The sequence below is a fragment of the Schistocerca serialis genome, chromosome 2 (assembly GCF_023864345.2).
Source record: "Schistocerca serialis cubense isolate TAMUIC-IGC-003099 chromosome 2, iqSchSeri2.2, whole genome shotgun sequence".
Lineage (NCBI taxonomy): Eukaryota > Metazoa > Arthropoda > Insecta > Orthoptera > Acrididae > Schistocerca > Schistocerca serialis.
The window spans coordinates 702,013,843-702,029,680 of NC_064639.1; the positions used below are offsets into that span (position 1 = coordinate 702,013,843).

General features: G+C 36.8%; 1 protein-coding gene across 1 annotated transcript in view; it reads left to right on the forward strand.

The window, feature by feature from the left end:
• The window catches only part of LOC126457851 (probable aconitate hydratase, mitochondrial), a 167,034-nt gene that overhangs the window by 63,420 nt on the left and 87,776 nt on the right, over positions 1 to 15,838 (forward strand). The window contains exon 6 of the mRNA XM_050094491.1: positions 2,355 to 2,505. Within this exon, the coding sequence (XP_049950448.1) occupies positions 2,355 to 2,505 (151 nt within the window). The remainder of the gene's footprint in view (positions 1 to 2,354; positions 2,506 to 15,838) is intronic.

The following is a 15,838-nucleotide window of genomic DNA, read 5'->3' on the forward strand; positions in this document are numbered from 1 at the left end:
GATAAAGAAAGCAAGGCTGAAGACAAATTAAGACACATTCATAGGATTTGTTGGCCTGGAAAAAGCATTTGACAGTGTAAAATGGTGTAAGATGTTCGAAATTCTCACAAAAATGGGAGTAAGCTATACAGAAAGACAAGTAATATACAGGATAAACAAGAACCAAGAGGGAAATGTTATGACTTCCTTGCATGCAGTGTGGTTCTCCAGTGGATACAGGAGCAAGAAGCAGATGCCGTTGATGAACAGAAAACCCAGATATTAATTTATTCTACATCTAATTACAAATAGTAAAAATAATACATAAATTCATTGTTCTAGTTTCAGTGTCAATTTGCCAATAGTACATCTGAATGTAGAAATATGTACAGATACAAAAGATTTGTAAATCTCTCTTCACTGTAATGTCTATTCAGAAGATATTGAGCCCTGGCCACTAAGAAAGTCTGTAAATGTTATTCAACTGGCAAACACACAAAAAGGGGTCAGTGCATGGATTTTCGAACTCAAGTACACCCATTGCTGGAGCTCCGGAGAGAGAATGCTTGCATTTCATTGATAGTGGCGTAATTATTCATGGCAGCACCCTTGTACCACAACTGCAGCTGTGGAAATGTAGCAGCATAACTGGCAGCACACACATTTGAAAGTAAGGCCAACCGAGTGTCCAATATCACAGGAACAATAAGACTAGAAGACCAAGAATGAAGCGTTCAGATTAAAAAGGGAGTAAGATAGGAGAGCCATACTTTATCTCTACTGTTCAATCTACATATGAAAGAAGCAATGACAGAAATAAAAGAAAGATTCGAGAGTGGGATTAAAATACAGGGTAAAAGGTTATCAATGATAAGATGATGACATTGCTATCCTCAGTGAACATAAAGAAGAATTACAATGAGTACAAAAATCTGGATTGAGCGCCAGCCTTTAGGGGCCGAGTGGTTCTAGGCACTGCAGTCCGGAACTGCGCGACTGCTACGGTCGCAGATTCGAATCCTGCCTCGAGCATGGATGTGTGTGATGTCCTTAGGTTAGTTAGATTTAAGTAGTTCTAAGTTCTAGGGGACTGATGACCTCAGATGTTAAATCCCATAGTGCTCAGAGCCATTTTCTCGATTGAGCATAAACCAAAGAAAGACAGAAGTAACGAGAATTATCAGAAATGAGGATAGCAAGAAACTTAACATAAAAATTATGAAAAGGTTAGTTGCTACTCACCATATACTGGAGATGCTGAGTCGCAGATAGGCACAACAAAAAACTGTCACTGTTGTTTTCTGACAGTCATTCTGTGTGCCTATCTGTGACTCAGCATCTCCACTATATGGTGAGTAGTAACTACCCTTTTCATAATATTGTTACATTTTATCCTGGATTTTCCATTGTTTGATTAACATAAAAATTGGTGATCATGAAGCTGAAGAATTCAGATACATCAACAGCAAAATAACCCATGTTGGACGAAGCAAGGAGGACACAGGAAGCAGAGTAGCACAGGCAAAGAGGGCATTCCTGCCACAAGAAGTCAACTAATATCAAACACAGACCCTAATTTGAGAAAGAAGTTTCTGAGAACGTATCTTTGGGGCACAGCATTGTATAGTAGTAAATCAATAACTTTGGGAAAACCAGAACAGAAGAGAATTGAAGCATTTTAGATACGGTGTTACAGAAGGATGTTGAAAATTAGGTTGACTGATAAGGTAAGAACTGAGAGGTTCTTCTCAGAATCAGCAAAGAAAGGAGCATATGGAAAACACTGACAAGAAGGGACAGAATTATAAGAAATGCTTTAAGACTTCAAGGAATAACTTCCATGCTACTAGGGGGAGCTGCAGAAGATAAAAATGGTAGAGGAAGACAGAGGTTGGAACATACCCAGCAAATAATTGAGGACATATGTTGCAAGTGTGACACTGAGATGAAGAGGTTGGCACAGGGGAGGAATTCGTGGCTGGCCACAGCCAATCAATCAGAAGACTGACAGCTCAAAAATCATTGGAAAACAGTCTACGCTGAAACATTTCATGTCCTACAGTTATGATGCCAGGTGTACTAACAAGTAAGGTGACACAGAGGTTAAAAGGCTGAACCTGGGAGATGGATTTTTGAGGTGTGCATTCAAATACCTATTCAGATTTAGGTTTTCTATGATTTTTTCTAAATTACTCTAGACAAGTACTGGGCTGGTTCCTTTGAAACAGATGTGGCGAACTTCTCTCCTCATTTTTGTTCATTCTAGACTAAAGTTCTGTCTCCAATGGCCTCATGGTCATTAATTGAATCTTAAGCCATAGTTATCCATTCCTTTTTTCATTCCAAGATGTACTATATATGTATGAAATTTGCAGGTGATCGGCGTAAAGCTCACAGGCAAACTAAAGGGGTGGGCTTCACCTAAAGATGTCATTTTGAAAGTCGCTGGAATCCTTACTGTTAAAGGAGGTACAGGTGCTATTATGGAGTACTATGGTCCTGGAGTTGATTCCATTTCATGTGCTGGTAAGTAAGGTGTGTACAGTGTAGCTAACACCTTTTCAAAATGAAGCTAGATAGAACTATCACATATGGTAATTAAGAACCGTAAAATGTTCTTTGACTATTGATACATTTGTAGTGAGACATTACTGCACATGAAATCTGTCATTTATATTCAGTAATTATGTAAAGGTAAAATAGTGTTTAGCTTTTGAGCAGTCTTTACAGCAGGCCCATGGAATATAATGTTTACAGGGTTCCAGTTGCATCAAATTGTTAAAATCCCACAACCTTTTGATCAAGCACTCCTTAGACATAGTCAAGTGGAATGACTGCAGAGGGGCTGCTCATATGCCCTTATGTATCCTAGCTGCATGCTGTGACATAAGTGGTGTTCCCTGTATTCCCATATAAGGGCATATGTAGACTCTGCATTTGATGTGACCACTTCAGCCTTGCTATGAGTGGATCCCACACTGTTCTCAGTTGCAGGCCACTATGGGTATTAAGGGTGTTGTCACTGACTTTTTATTTCGATGGCTTTTTTAATTACACAGTCCCAGAAGCCATTAGTGTAAGCCACAGCAGAGATTTCATCAAATTTGATCTGATGACCATTTTGTAGAGCATGCTCAGCTAAAGCAGATTTTTTGTGGTAGTATAGGTGGTAATATCTCTCATGCTCCTTCCAACATTGTTCTACAATGTGTACTGTTTGGCCAATGTAAGACTGGCCACAATCAAATGGTATCTTGTAGACTCCAGGTGTTTTGAGACCTGCCAGTCTTTAACTGATCTCAGTAACTGTCATATTTTTTATGGAGGATAGTAGATTGATTTGATTTTGTGTCTTTTTAGCAGCCAGCTTATCTTGCATGACACAAAACCACAGAACAGCAAAAAAAGCAAGTTTCTTTTCCTGCTCAATGTTGGTGTTTTTATTGTAATTCTTGTTTGAGATCACTTCGTTTATTTGGTGATTGTTGCAACCGTTGTACCTGAAACGCTGCATGTGTGGAGTGGGTTATCAGCATGTGATATTATTCTTGCACAATATGTCAGTGTTTGTACCACAGTATGCTTTTGTGCTGTTTGATGATGGGGTGCAAGTACAGATTGGTGTGTAGGTTTTCTCTAGACACTGTGGCATTCGCGATGGATGAGGACATGAGGAAGTGAAATGCATCATCCATTTCTGGCAATATCCTCAAAATCCTCCACAAAAATGTTTGTAATAGCCAGAGCTAATAGGCTTCCTGTCTCAATGCTGTTCATCTGATCATAATGCTGACTAATGTACAGAAAATAAGATGACATAAGAAGTGCCTAAATAGCTCGACCATGTCAATTTTAAAGAAGTGAGATACTAGGTCAAAAGAGTCTTTGGTAGGCACATTAATAAACAGTGGTGGATACTATGAGGCAGAATGGCATTTTATCCTTGTGAATCTTGGTAGAGTGTAAGCAGTAGGTGGTCTGGGTGGTTGAAGGAATGATGAGTGCTTAAAAAGCTCAAATGCCTTTATCATAATTCTCAGTGTTAGGTTGCATGGAACTTCCATTAAGTACCTTCATCCAGTTGTGCTCAGATCTTTATATTGTAGCCTGCATGCTCCATAATTAGAGCTGCATTGCCCTTATCAGCAGAAAGAACTACAATGCTTGCATAGTGTATGCATGCCATTACGCTCAGACCTGGTCATTTTGGGTGCTGGTGCTATCAAATTCAATAATATAGCCTTCTTGATGCATAGCTTCTCCAGACATTTAAAGCTGTACCACATTTCTCTCTGTACATGTATGTAATGTACAACTGCAGAGACTTGCAGTGGCAACATCAAATAAAATTGGGCTATCATCATATATGCGGCATGCATTGACTTCATGTGTTCAACATGCCCGCTTCAACCTCACTATTGCTGGATCCCAGACATCACTGAGCTGCAGGCCACCACCTCTGTTAAGGATGTTGTCCTTCATTCTTTAATGATACCATCCCAGAAGCTGTTAGTTCAAGCCACGATAGAAGTGTTATCAAATTTTACTGGTGATCATTTTTTAATGCATGCTCAGCTTAAGTGGATTTTTCAAGCTAGAGTAGGCAATAAAACCTCCCATGCTCCTTCTTGTGTTATTCTATGGTGCCTGCTGTTTGTCCCATTTAAGACTGGCCACACTCAGAACACCTAGGTTCTATGAGACACTTTGTGATCATGGCCAGTCCTATGTCGGACAAATAGTGCACACTGTAGAACAATGCAACATCTGGCACGTTTTGTGGATATTATTATCACTGCTTCACTAATTGGCATTACAAATCAAGTGATTCTTGTGAACATGTTATGTTAATAGCATTTTATGTTGTCCTTGTGAATGGAGGCAGTACACAGAAGGTGTTAATGTTTTGTTTTTAGTTGGTCGATATGAATGACTCTGCAGAAAAACTTGATAGAACCACACTGCACTTCTGTGCCATGTGAGATTGTTCTAAATTAATCACTGTCATATTTATGAAGATTAAAACTATATTCTATGGTGACTATATTACATCTTTAAGTCTTGATCCTTGGGCCAACAGTTTGGTCAAGTATGTGCTCCCTGTTGCAGCTTTGGCAAACAATTGTTAAGAAATACTCATTGTTGTGTCTGCCTTGCTATTCAGTACATGTCAACGAATACTCTTTGTTGTGTGTCCGCCTTGTTATTCAATACAAGCCTGCAATGCTGTCATAACCAGGCTTCCATTTCACCAATGAATTAGGCAACACAGTTGTATGTAATTTCTGTGCATAGGAACATGAGTAGCCAAATTACTAACTGCAAAGAATACACACTATGAAGAGTCTGCCTGGAAATAAAGTACCTTCTCCTCTTAACTGAACAGTAAAGTGTTGTGTCTAGTGACTGGTAGTCAAGGTAAAGAGCTGTCTATTTATCTCACAGAAGCAGCAGTAAAACTGACAAAATCCCTGAGAGGCAATGCAGCCTCTGCCTTCCAGAATTCTGTCTGAAAACTGCTACGAACTAGCCTGGAGAGCATTTTGCCCATTGGTTCTGGGTTCTGATACCTTATCACAGAATTCTTCCTGCCTTATAAAGGGAGAAAAATTCCTTTGATTGATGATTTCTGTTACATATCCCCACATAGTCCTTCCATTTTTTTCTCTCTCTCATACCTTGAGGTAGAGGAACTGGGATTTTGAGAAAAACTTGATCATTTCCATGTCATACATTTTTATTGTAAGAATGTTTTGAGCGAATAACTTACATTGACAATATTCTCAAATATTTGTGAAATCACAGCATTTCTTTTGTTACCAACATTTCTTCCACCTAAAAGCTCTCTTTTTCTTACATACTGTTTTGTACACAGGGCAAACACAAATAAAAAAACACATTGCTATAATTAAGAATCTTCAAACCATTTTTACTAAAAAAAAAAAAGTCCTATGAACTGATGGGATTAACAGTGAATAAAAACTCTTCAAGCTGCTTTCTGAATTTAGATTCATGTACAGGGTATAATACACAAATGTGAAGTGTATCTAAGGTAGTTGTTTCTTAGTGTTATTCAGCTTTGCCTGTGTGACACTTTCTGTTTCTGGATACATCACTATAGGCTCTGCCACTGTTGGGACGAAAGGACCTCCCATCTTCTAGCTATCACTGCCCACAAATTTTCAATCTTCAATGCCACCCATATATTATTTGAATTTCATAGACATTGAGGACATTCTATAGGAATTAAGAGCTATTTTATTTTATGTCCATTCTGTCAACTCACTCAGCAAGTAACACATCTGCATTCTCGCCAGCTGAAATAATTTACTCATCTTCATTTTTGATGGTAGTTCCCTCCAGTTTTTAGGCAGATAAATATCATGTTTTTATGGTGCTTTCTCACTTTCAGTAACATGTTCATAATTTGTTAAAAAATATCTCTTGTTCTTATAAAATTCTGTTCGAAACTCCCTGCCCATTTGCTAACAAAATAATGAATATTACAGCAATTTTGAAATTCCTGTTTCATCCGCCACAGTTTTTGGATTATAGTAGAGAACTCTTTATGCCTTACGTGATTCTTGTTTTACGGGCATTAAGCCATCCTCAAAGTGCTGATACATCGTTTCCACGTGCTGGAGGCATCATCAGAGGCTATAAAGACTCAAACAGCAGCCTTAAACTACAAGCTCAGCAAGCTGAACTACTTATTTCCACCCAAAGGCTGGTTCCTGATGTCATCACACCACTGACCAAGTTCATGAAGCTGACATGTGTTATGGAGCTTGTAGTGGAGAAGAGTGGGTGCTATTTGCTGTATTTAACACTAAGGCACACAAGTTGTGTAATTTCAGTATTCTTCCTTTTCTGTTAAAGTTGTTTTTGTGCTTTTGAATTTCTGTGGTCTCTCCATACATCCTAATACAATAATGATTAAAATCAAGGATGCAAGTACTGGCCATGGAGGCCTGCACTGTGTGACAAAACACCCTTGCAACATTATTCAGTTTCTCGCAATTTTATCCAGCTATGTATGAAATGAAATGAAATGTCATGTGGCTAGGGCCTCCTATCGGGTAGACCGGTCGCCTAGTGCAAGTCTTTTTAGGTGATGCCACTTTGGCGACTTGCGTGTTGATTGGAATGAGATGATGATGATAAGGACAACCCAACACCCAGTCCCTGAGTGGAGAAAATCTCTGACCCAGCCGGGAATCGAACCCGGGCCCTATGGTATGACAGTCCATTGCGCTGACCACTTAGCTATCGGGGCGGACAGCTATGCATGATCCAACTTCAATGCTTCCTCTCATGCCATATAAGCATTTTAGCCTTCATGCCCCCCCCCCCCCCCCCTCTCCCAAAAGCACAAATTTCAAGATTATACAAATGTAATTGTCTACAGCTGTTGGCCAAGTTTTTTTTAAAAAAGCTCCATTCTTTGCATTTCCAAGGCTCTTCTATGATGCCTGCACCTGCTGCAGACACAACTCATGAGTATTTTTCTATGTTCCCTTTGACCTTCATTGCAGTCTGGTTATCAGTTTTCAATGTAATGTATTTGGTCTTTTCTGGCATATGTAAAGACTGAAATCTTCATTAAAACCTTGTCTGTAGGTCTTTTCCTTTTTGGACTGAAACTGAGATGTATATAATGAGCCAAATGCTAATGATAATTGCAACATATTTCTCGATAAATTTATATCCCTTTTTTAACATACTTGCCCCCCAAAAAAGACTAACTGTAACACCAAACAGTTTTCTAAGAAACCTTGGATTACTACAGGTATTAAAGTGCCTTCAGAAAGAAAAAGAAAATTGTATGAAACAGAAAGAATTAGTACAGACCCTGAAGTAATTTTACGCTATAAAAATTATTGTAACATACTGAGAAAAGTTTTCAGAAAATTAAAAAATATGTATATTAGAGATAAAATTAACACCTTGGCAATAAAATCAAATCGATATGGAATGTTGTTAGAAGAGAGACGGGAACAGTAACCAATGGGGTAGGTAGTATTACTATTAAAGAGAATGAGACCATCTTAACCAACAGTACACAAGTAGCTAATGTATTTAACAACCATTTCATAATAATTATGAAAAATCCGCCTCGATTGCACAAACTACCTGGTGTTTACCTAGGTTTCAGCGTGGGTAACCATGCCTTCTTCAGAACAAATATAAAACAGCTTGCCTAAATAGGCATAGTCAAAGGCTAAAATCAACACCTACAGTGGCAAGCCCCTATAAAAACATTTTTTTTTACAAATACATGGTACATATGTACCAAGTCAATAATATTACTCATCTCAACCCTGTGTGTGCTGCCACGCCCCAGCCAACGTACGATGGTCACAGGCTCTCCACCGAACCGAGGCACCGCAGACTGCTCACATGCATGGCCATCAAAATCACTGCACCTGCGCACGGCCAGGAAACGCTCTTCTTATGCATGGGAGCGGGATTACAAAGTTAACATGGATCGGGACCTAACTGATTGCCAAAAGTTGTCGCACAATTAGCCAATTGAGCAAATGATAAAAGCGATGATCGATGATGCGGGAATTAAGACATATTTAATAGCAACGCACGACAAACTTTGTAGTTTGTGCAATCGAGGCAGATTTTTCATAATTATTTCGATACTTACGATTGCTGACACGCTGCAATGCTGAAAGTTCTTAAAAACCATTTCGTAAGTTTAGGTGAAAAAATTGATGAAAATGGTTCAAAAGAAAGAGCCAAACAGGACATGGAAGAGTCAGTTTTGAGAAATCCTTGTCAGATTCATTTTCATCTAACAACCTCTTGTGATATAAGGAAAATTATTAAATCTTTGCAAAATAAATGTTCTGTCAGAGTAGATGACATCTCTAACAAGATATTAAAATAATGTGGAGCAGTTACAGCTGATGTTCTGAGTTACATCTGTAATGCATCACTAACTATAGGTATTTTCCCAGACAGTTTAAAATATGCCATTGTCAAGTCTCTCTACAAAAAAGGGGACACCACAGATGTCAATAATTACCAACCAGTATCCTTGCTTACAGCATTTTCAAAAATCGTTGGGGAAGTTATGTACTAAAGAGTGGTTAGCCATCTCAACAGTAATGGGATATTTAGTAAATCACAGTTTGGATTTCAAAAATGCTGTTCTACTGAAACAGTAATATACAGTTTCATTGCCTACATAATAGAGTCTTTAAATAGTAAAATATCACCAATAAAAAATTTTTGTGACTTATCGAAAGCATTTGATTGTGTGAACCAAGACATTTATGTTACAGGAATTACAATTCTATGGTATAAATGGAACAGCATATGAGTGGTTTAAGTCATATCTACAGAACAGGAAGCAAAACGTTTCTTTATACAGTTTAAGTGTTTAAGAAAATTTTCCACTTCATCTAACTGGGTTGAAATTACATTACATATTTCACAGGATTAGGTCATGGGTCCCCTTCTGTTCTTGATATATGTGAATGACCTCCCTTCTTACCTGAAACAAGAAGCTAAACTGACACTGTTTGTTGATGATACAAGCATCATTATTACTCCAGTAAAAGAAACTCCAATAATAAATTATACAAATAATGTCTTTGGAAAAGTTATTGATTGGTTTTTTGCAAATGGGCTTCCTCTGAACTTTGGAAAAACACAGTACATCCAATTTTCTACTGTAAGGAGTACAGTTCCTTCAATAAACATAACACAGCAACAGAAGACAGTAGCCAGGGTAGAGCATACTAAGGTTTGGGGTGTACATATAGATGAGAATCTTAATTGGAAAATTCATATTTTGGATCTCCTAAAGCGACTAGATCCAGCAACTTTTGCAATCAGAATAATTGCTAATTCTGAGGATATAGAAATTGTCATTCAAACATGCTTTCCATAATTTCACACTCTGATGTCATACAGAATAATATTTTGGGGTAATTCAACACTTAGACAAAAAATATTCACTGCTCAAAAGAAAATGGTTAGAATAATGTATGGGGCTCACAGTTGCACATCTCGTAGGCAGCTGTTTAAAAGGTTAGGAATCTTGCAACAGCCTCACAGCACATTTACTCAGTAATGAAATTTGTTCTCAACAACAGGGACCAGTTTAAAAACCACAGTGACATTCATTATTATAATACCAGAGGAAAGAAGGACTTACACTATCCTCTACCTTACCTCTCTTTGGCACAGAAAGGGGTAAACTATGCTGCTGTAAAACTTTTCAATAAATTACCAGATGAAATAAAATGTCTGACAGACAGCAGTAATAGTTTCAAAAATAAATTTAAATCATGTCTCCTTGATAACTCCTTCCATACCATATATGAATTCTTGAATAGGAATACATAAATCTATAGGTATGATATATGCATTTTGTGCCATTTAAGAGAATGGGGTAGATAATAAAGATTTTAAGCTTTTTTAAAAAAATAAAGGAAAAAAGAAGAAAAAACACCTTGATTTGTGTGTGCATTTCTTATGCACTTGACACGTTCCACATCATAATTGTTACCGTGAGATTGAAAAATGGAACATGTAACTAACTAACTCTACCTCTAACTAACTAACTCTAAACTGGAAATAGTGAATAGTGTTTTATTCATCTCATAATATACAATTTCTAATCATATGATTAGCGTACAGGAGACACATAAAAAAATGGATAATGCAACTTAGGCCTAATTGGTACAAAGCATTTTAACATTAATATAAATTTTTATTTTTATTTCCTCCCTTTTGTGAAGGACAGTTACATTTACACACAAGACTATATGTAAATTTATCCTGCTCAAATGTTCAGTTCATCCTTCATGAACTCCTCAACAGTGTAGTAGCAGCATTTGACAAGTATATCATATAACTTTGTTTTCAGTGTCTCTAGGTTCATACTCAGAACATTCCTTCCTTTTAGCTTGTTATGAATTTTCATTGCCATATACTGAGGAAACTGCGCATATAGGTTTAAGTGATGAGTGGGAAGCATAAAATTGTCTTTGATTCTCGTGTTATATGTGTGATTGAAACAGTTTTTCTCGAATAACTCTAAATTGCTGTGTAGAAAGATGATAATATCATAGATGTATAAGGAGGGAACTGTTAATAACTGTTGTTTATCAAATAGTGGGTGACATGATGTCCTTGGAAGGGCAGTACACATGTTCCCTAAAATTCTTTTCTGTAACTTTAGTATGCACAATATATTGCTTGAATTTCCCCAAAAAATAATACCATACCTTACAACTGATTGAAAGTAGCTGTGGTATGCAATTTTACTTGTATTCATGTCTGTTGCACCAGCTAATATTTGCACAGCAAATGCAAAGCTACATAATTTGTTTAACAGGTAGTCAACATGTTTATTCCAGTTTAAATTTTTATCTAGGTTTAACCCTAAAAACTTCACAGAATCCACTTCTTCTATATCCTGATTTTTATGAGTTATTTTAATTTCTTGGGGCTTTGACTGTTTTGTTCTGAATTGGACCATGTGGGTTTTGGGGATGTTCAATCTTAATCCATTCAGTTGTAACCATGTTTGTAGTTTGTTCATTGTGTTTATTATGTAGAAAGGGATGTTTTCTGGCTCCTGGTTTTCAATTAATACAGATGTGTCATCTGCAAATAAAATCGATGGAGCATTTATATTGTTCGGTAAATCGTTAACATAGAACAAAAACAAAATAGGTCCTAGAATCGAGCCTTGAGGGACACCTTGGGCTACTGTTTTCCATCTTGAATAGTAATTTTCTGCATTTGATGAGATAATCACCCTTTGTTTCATATTTGATAAGTATGAAGTAAGCCAATTTAGGACATTACCCTCGATCCCATACTTGTCAAGCTTATAGATGAGCAGTGAATGATATATAGAGTCAAAGGATTTTGTGAGATCACAAAAGATTCCTGCAACTTTATTATGGTTGTCTAATGATGTGCTGATCTTGTCGATAAACTTGTTAATTGCATCAATAGTATTTTTGCCACGCTTGAAACCAAATTGGTTTTCCGTAATGATATCATATTTCTCCATAAAATTTCGAATCTGCATAGCAGCAGCATTTTCAAAGATTTTTGATAGGACTGGAAGGAGGGAGATGGGACGATAATTCCCCGTATCCTCTCTTGACCCTTATTTGAGCAACGGTTTTACTTCAGCACCTCTGGGAAGCTTCCTTGTTCAAAGGATTGGTTTGTTATTTTAGATAGTGGGTATCCTATTATGTTACACACATATTTAAGGACTTTTGCTTGTATTCCATCCCAACCTGCAGAATTTTTGTTTTTTAGTTTTAATATAAGTTTTTCTACATCTATTCTTGAAACTGTTTTAAATTTTGTGAGGCATTCATAATTATGATTTAGTCCAAAGGGACATACATTGTTCTCATAATCTGCAACATTAACATCTGGTTTCACTACATTGATGAAGAACTCATTGAAGCACTCTGAAATTTTAGCTGGATTTACAATGATCTCATCTTCAAGCTTAATTGTAGTAATTCCATGTCTAGAGGCTTTGATACCTAATTCGTGTTTTACAACTGACCACACTACCTTTGATTTATTCTCATGTTTTAAGATTAATTTATTATTTGTCATTTGCTTTGCTGAACTTTCTTAAATGTACTTTTGTATCGTTTAACATATTCAATAAATTCAATTTTTTTATTATGTCTTAGTTCCTTATGTAGCTGCCTTTTCTTAGCACTGGAGATTTTTATACCTTTAGTGATCCAAGGGAAGCAGTGGTTGAGAAGGGAGTGAGACAGGGTTGTAGCCTCTCCTCGATGTTATTCAATCTGTATATTGAGCAAGCAGTAAAGGAAACAAAAGAAAAATTCGGAGTAGGTTAAAATCCATGGAGAAGAAATAAAAACTTTGAGGTTCGCCGATGGCATTGTAATTCTATCAGAGACAGCAAAGGACTTGGAAGAGCAGTTGAACAGAATGGACAGTGTCTTGAAAGGAGGTTATAAGATGAACATCAACAAAAGCAAAACGAGGATAATGGAATGTGGTTGAATAAAGTCGGGTGATGCTGAGGGAATTAGATTAGGAAATGAGACACTTAAAGTAGTAAAGGAGTTTTGCTATTTGGGGAGCAAAATAACTGATGATAGTTGAAGTAGAGATGATATAAAATGTAGACTGGCAATGGCAAGGAAAGCGTTTCTGAAGAAGAGAAATTTGTTAACATCGAGTATAGATTTAAGTGTCAGGAAGTTGTTTCTGAAAGTATTTGTATGGAGTGTAGCCATGTATGGAAGTGAAACATGGATGATAAACAGTTTGGACAAGAAGAGAATAGAAGCTTTCGAAATGTGGTGCTACAGAAGAATGCTGAGGATTAGAAGGGTAGATCACATAACGAATGACGAGATATTGAATAGAATTGGGGAGAAGAGGAGTATGTGGCACAACTTGACAAAATGGAGGGACCGGTTAGTAGGACATGTTCTGAGGCATTAAGGGATCACAAATTTAGCATTGGAGGGCAGCGTGGAGGGTAAAAATCATAGAGGGAGACCAAGAGATGAATACACTAAGCAGATTCAGAAGGATGTGGGTTGCAGTAAGTACTGGGAGATGAAGAAGCTTGCACAGGATAGGGTAGCATGGAGGGCTGCATCAAACCAGTCTCAGGACTGAAGACAACAACAACAACAAAAACATTGATCCATTTTAATTTTGTCATTTTATTAAAATAAGTTTTTTGTGGAAACATTTCATTGAAAACACTTAGAAAATCCCTTAGAAATGCTTCAAAATTTGCTGTGCATGAAATATTTGTATCAAAGTGCCATTCTGTCTCCTTCAGCTTATCATGGAATAGAGTCAAAGTTTCTTGGTTGAAGACCCTTTTTACATAAACTTTTTTACATGGGACTTCGCTACCTGCTCTTGGTAGCTCAATGAATAATGCTGAATGATCAGAAATTCCTAGATATAGACAAAGTTTATATCCATCTTCAAATACGTAATTCGTTAAAATATTGTCAATGCATGTAGCTGACTGAGCATTTTCTCTTGTAGATTCAGAAAAATTTAATTTGAAGCCATATTTTTTATTAAGTCTGTAAATTTTGATACCTCACATGTTTCATATAACACATTGATGTTGAAATCAGCAGCAACTACAATTTTTTTCCTCTTTTCTTTACTGAGGTATTCTAACAAACTCTGAAATTTATGTAGGAAATGCTCAGTTGTCACCTTCCCTGGGATTCTATAAATTGATATTATAACAACATTTAAGTCCTTTAACTCAACACAGCAACCCTCAAAAATACACTCTTCATTAAAACAATTGAAGTCACATCTTACATGGTAATCTAAATCAGAATGAATGAGTATGTATGAACCTCCTCGTGACTTATTTATCTTACAAAAGCTGGTAGCTACCTTGAAGTTTTCAATTTTATTTAAGATTTTTATGGTATCACTACTAAACCAGTGTTCATTTAAACAAATTACTTTAACATTTAGAAATTCAGATAAAAAAACTTGTAGCTCATCTAACTTAGAGCTTCTGTCACATGAGTATTCAGCACTTAAACCATTTATATTACAATGCATTATATAGTTACTACTAAGATCATCAATTTTATTTTTTAAAGACCTAATATTTGATAATGAGCCATTCTCACCAAAGGGTAGGTCTGGATTCTTCTGTAGCAGCCCATCAGCTTGCTCACTTGGCTTGTACATTTTTTTGTCACTTTGATATTGTGTACTTACCTCCATAGTTATATTTTTGATGGCACTGGATCAGGACGGTGCTGAAGTGATTTCCCTGGTGCCAGACATAAAAAAATCACTGTTCCTCTTTGGAGCTTTCCTTGTTCTGGAAGACACACGTACACAGATCACCTTGATACGAAGCAATATACTGAGATTATCCTCATATCTCATTACATATAAATTTCAACTTATACTTGGAATATACAAACATCCAATTCACTGTTGTGTTTTTATTGATGTTCATCATTTGCAGAACCTGCATATAGTATATTGGTTTACTGACCTGTCAGTCATGTTCTTTGGTGGTCTTCTTCCTCTTTCTCTTCTTCACAAAGTTCATTTGTTGATTGCAAGGGGCCTTAAATGATTCTTATGTAAATGTACATAACATCATTAGAGTTGAGTCTGATTTTTATGCATATTTTTATAACTGTCTGTCATCATGATGATCAAATGTGTAGTATTCTTCACATTTTTCATACACTACGTCAGCAAACTCATATAGACTTCAAGTAGTGTGACAACATTTAACATGTGGCATTAATACTTTGTCTACACACAATAACTGTTCCATAGTGTATATACATAGTGCAATACTATCTTGGCATAGACTGATTACATGAAACTTTACATTACCGATTGTTAAACACAGACTGACTGCATGGACTTTCTTGGAACTTCATCTGATCACTACTGGGTGCAGACTGCCTGTGGCTTTGTTTCACAACACCTATTTAAAGATGCCTATAACAGCATACTGTTTTCAAAACATAGAGTTACACATCAGGCAGAGACAATACAGGGTTATTACAAATGATTGAAGCGATTTCACAGCTCTACAATAACTTTATTATTTGAGATATTTTCACAATGCTTTGCACACACATACAAAAACTCAAAAAGTTTTTTTAGGCATTCACAAGTGTTTGATATGTGCCCCTTTACTGATTCGGCAGGCATCAACCCGATAATCAAGTTCCTCCCACACTCGGCGCAGCATGTCCCCATCAATGAGTTCGAAAGCATTGTTGATGCGAGCTCGCAGTTCTGGTACGTTTCTTGGTAGAGGAGGTTTAAACACTGAATCTTTCACATAACCCCA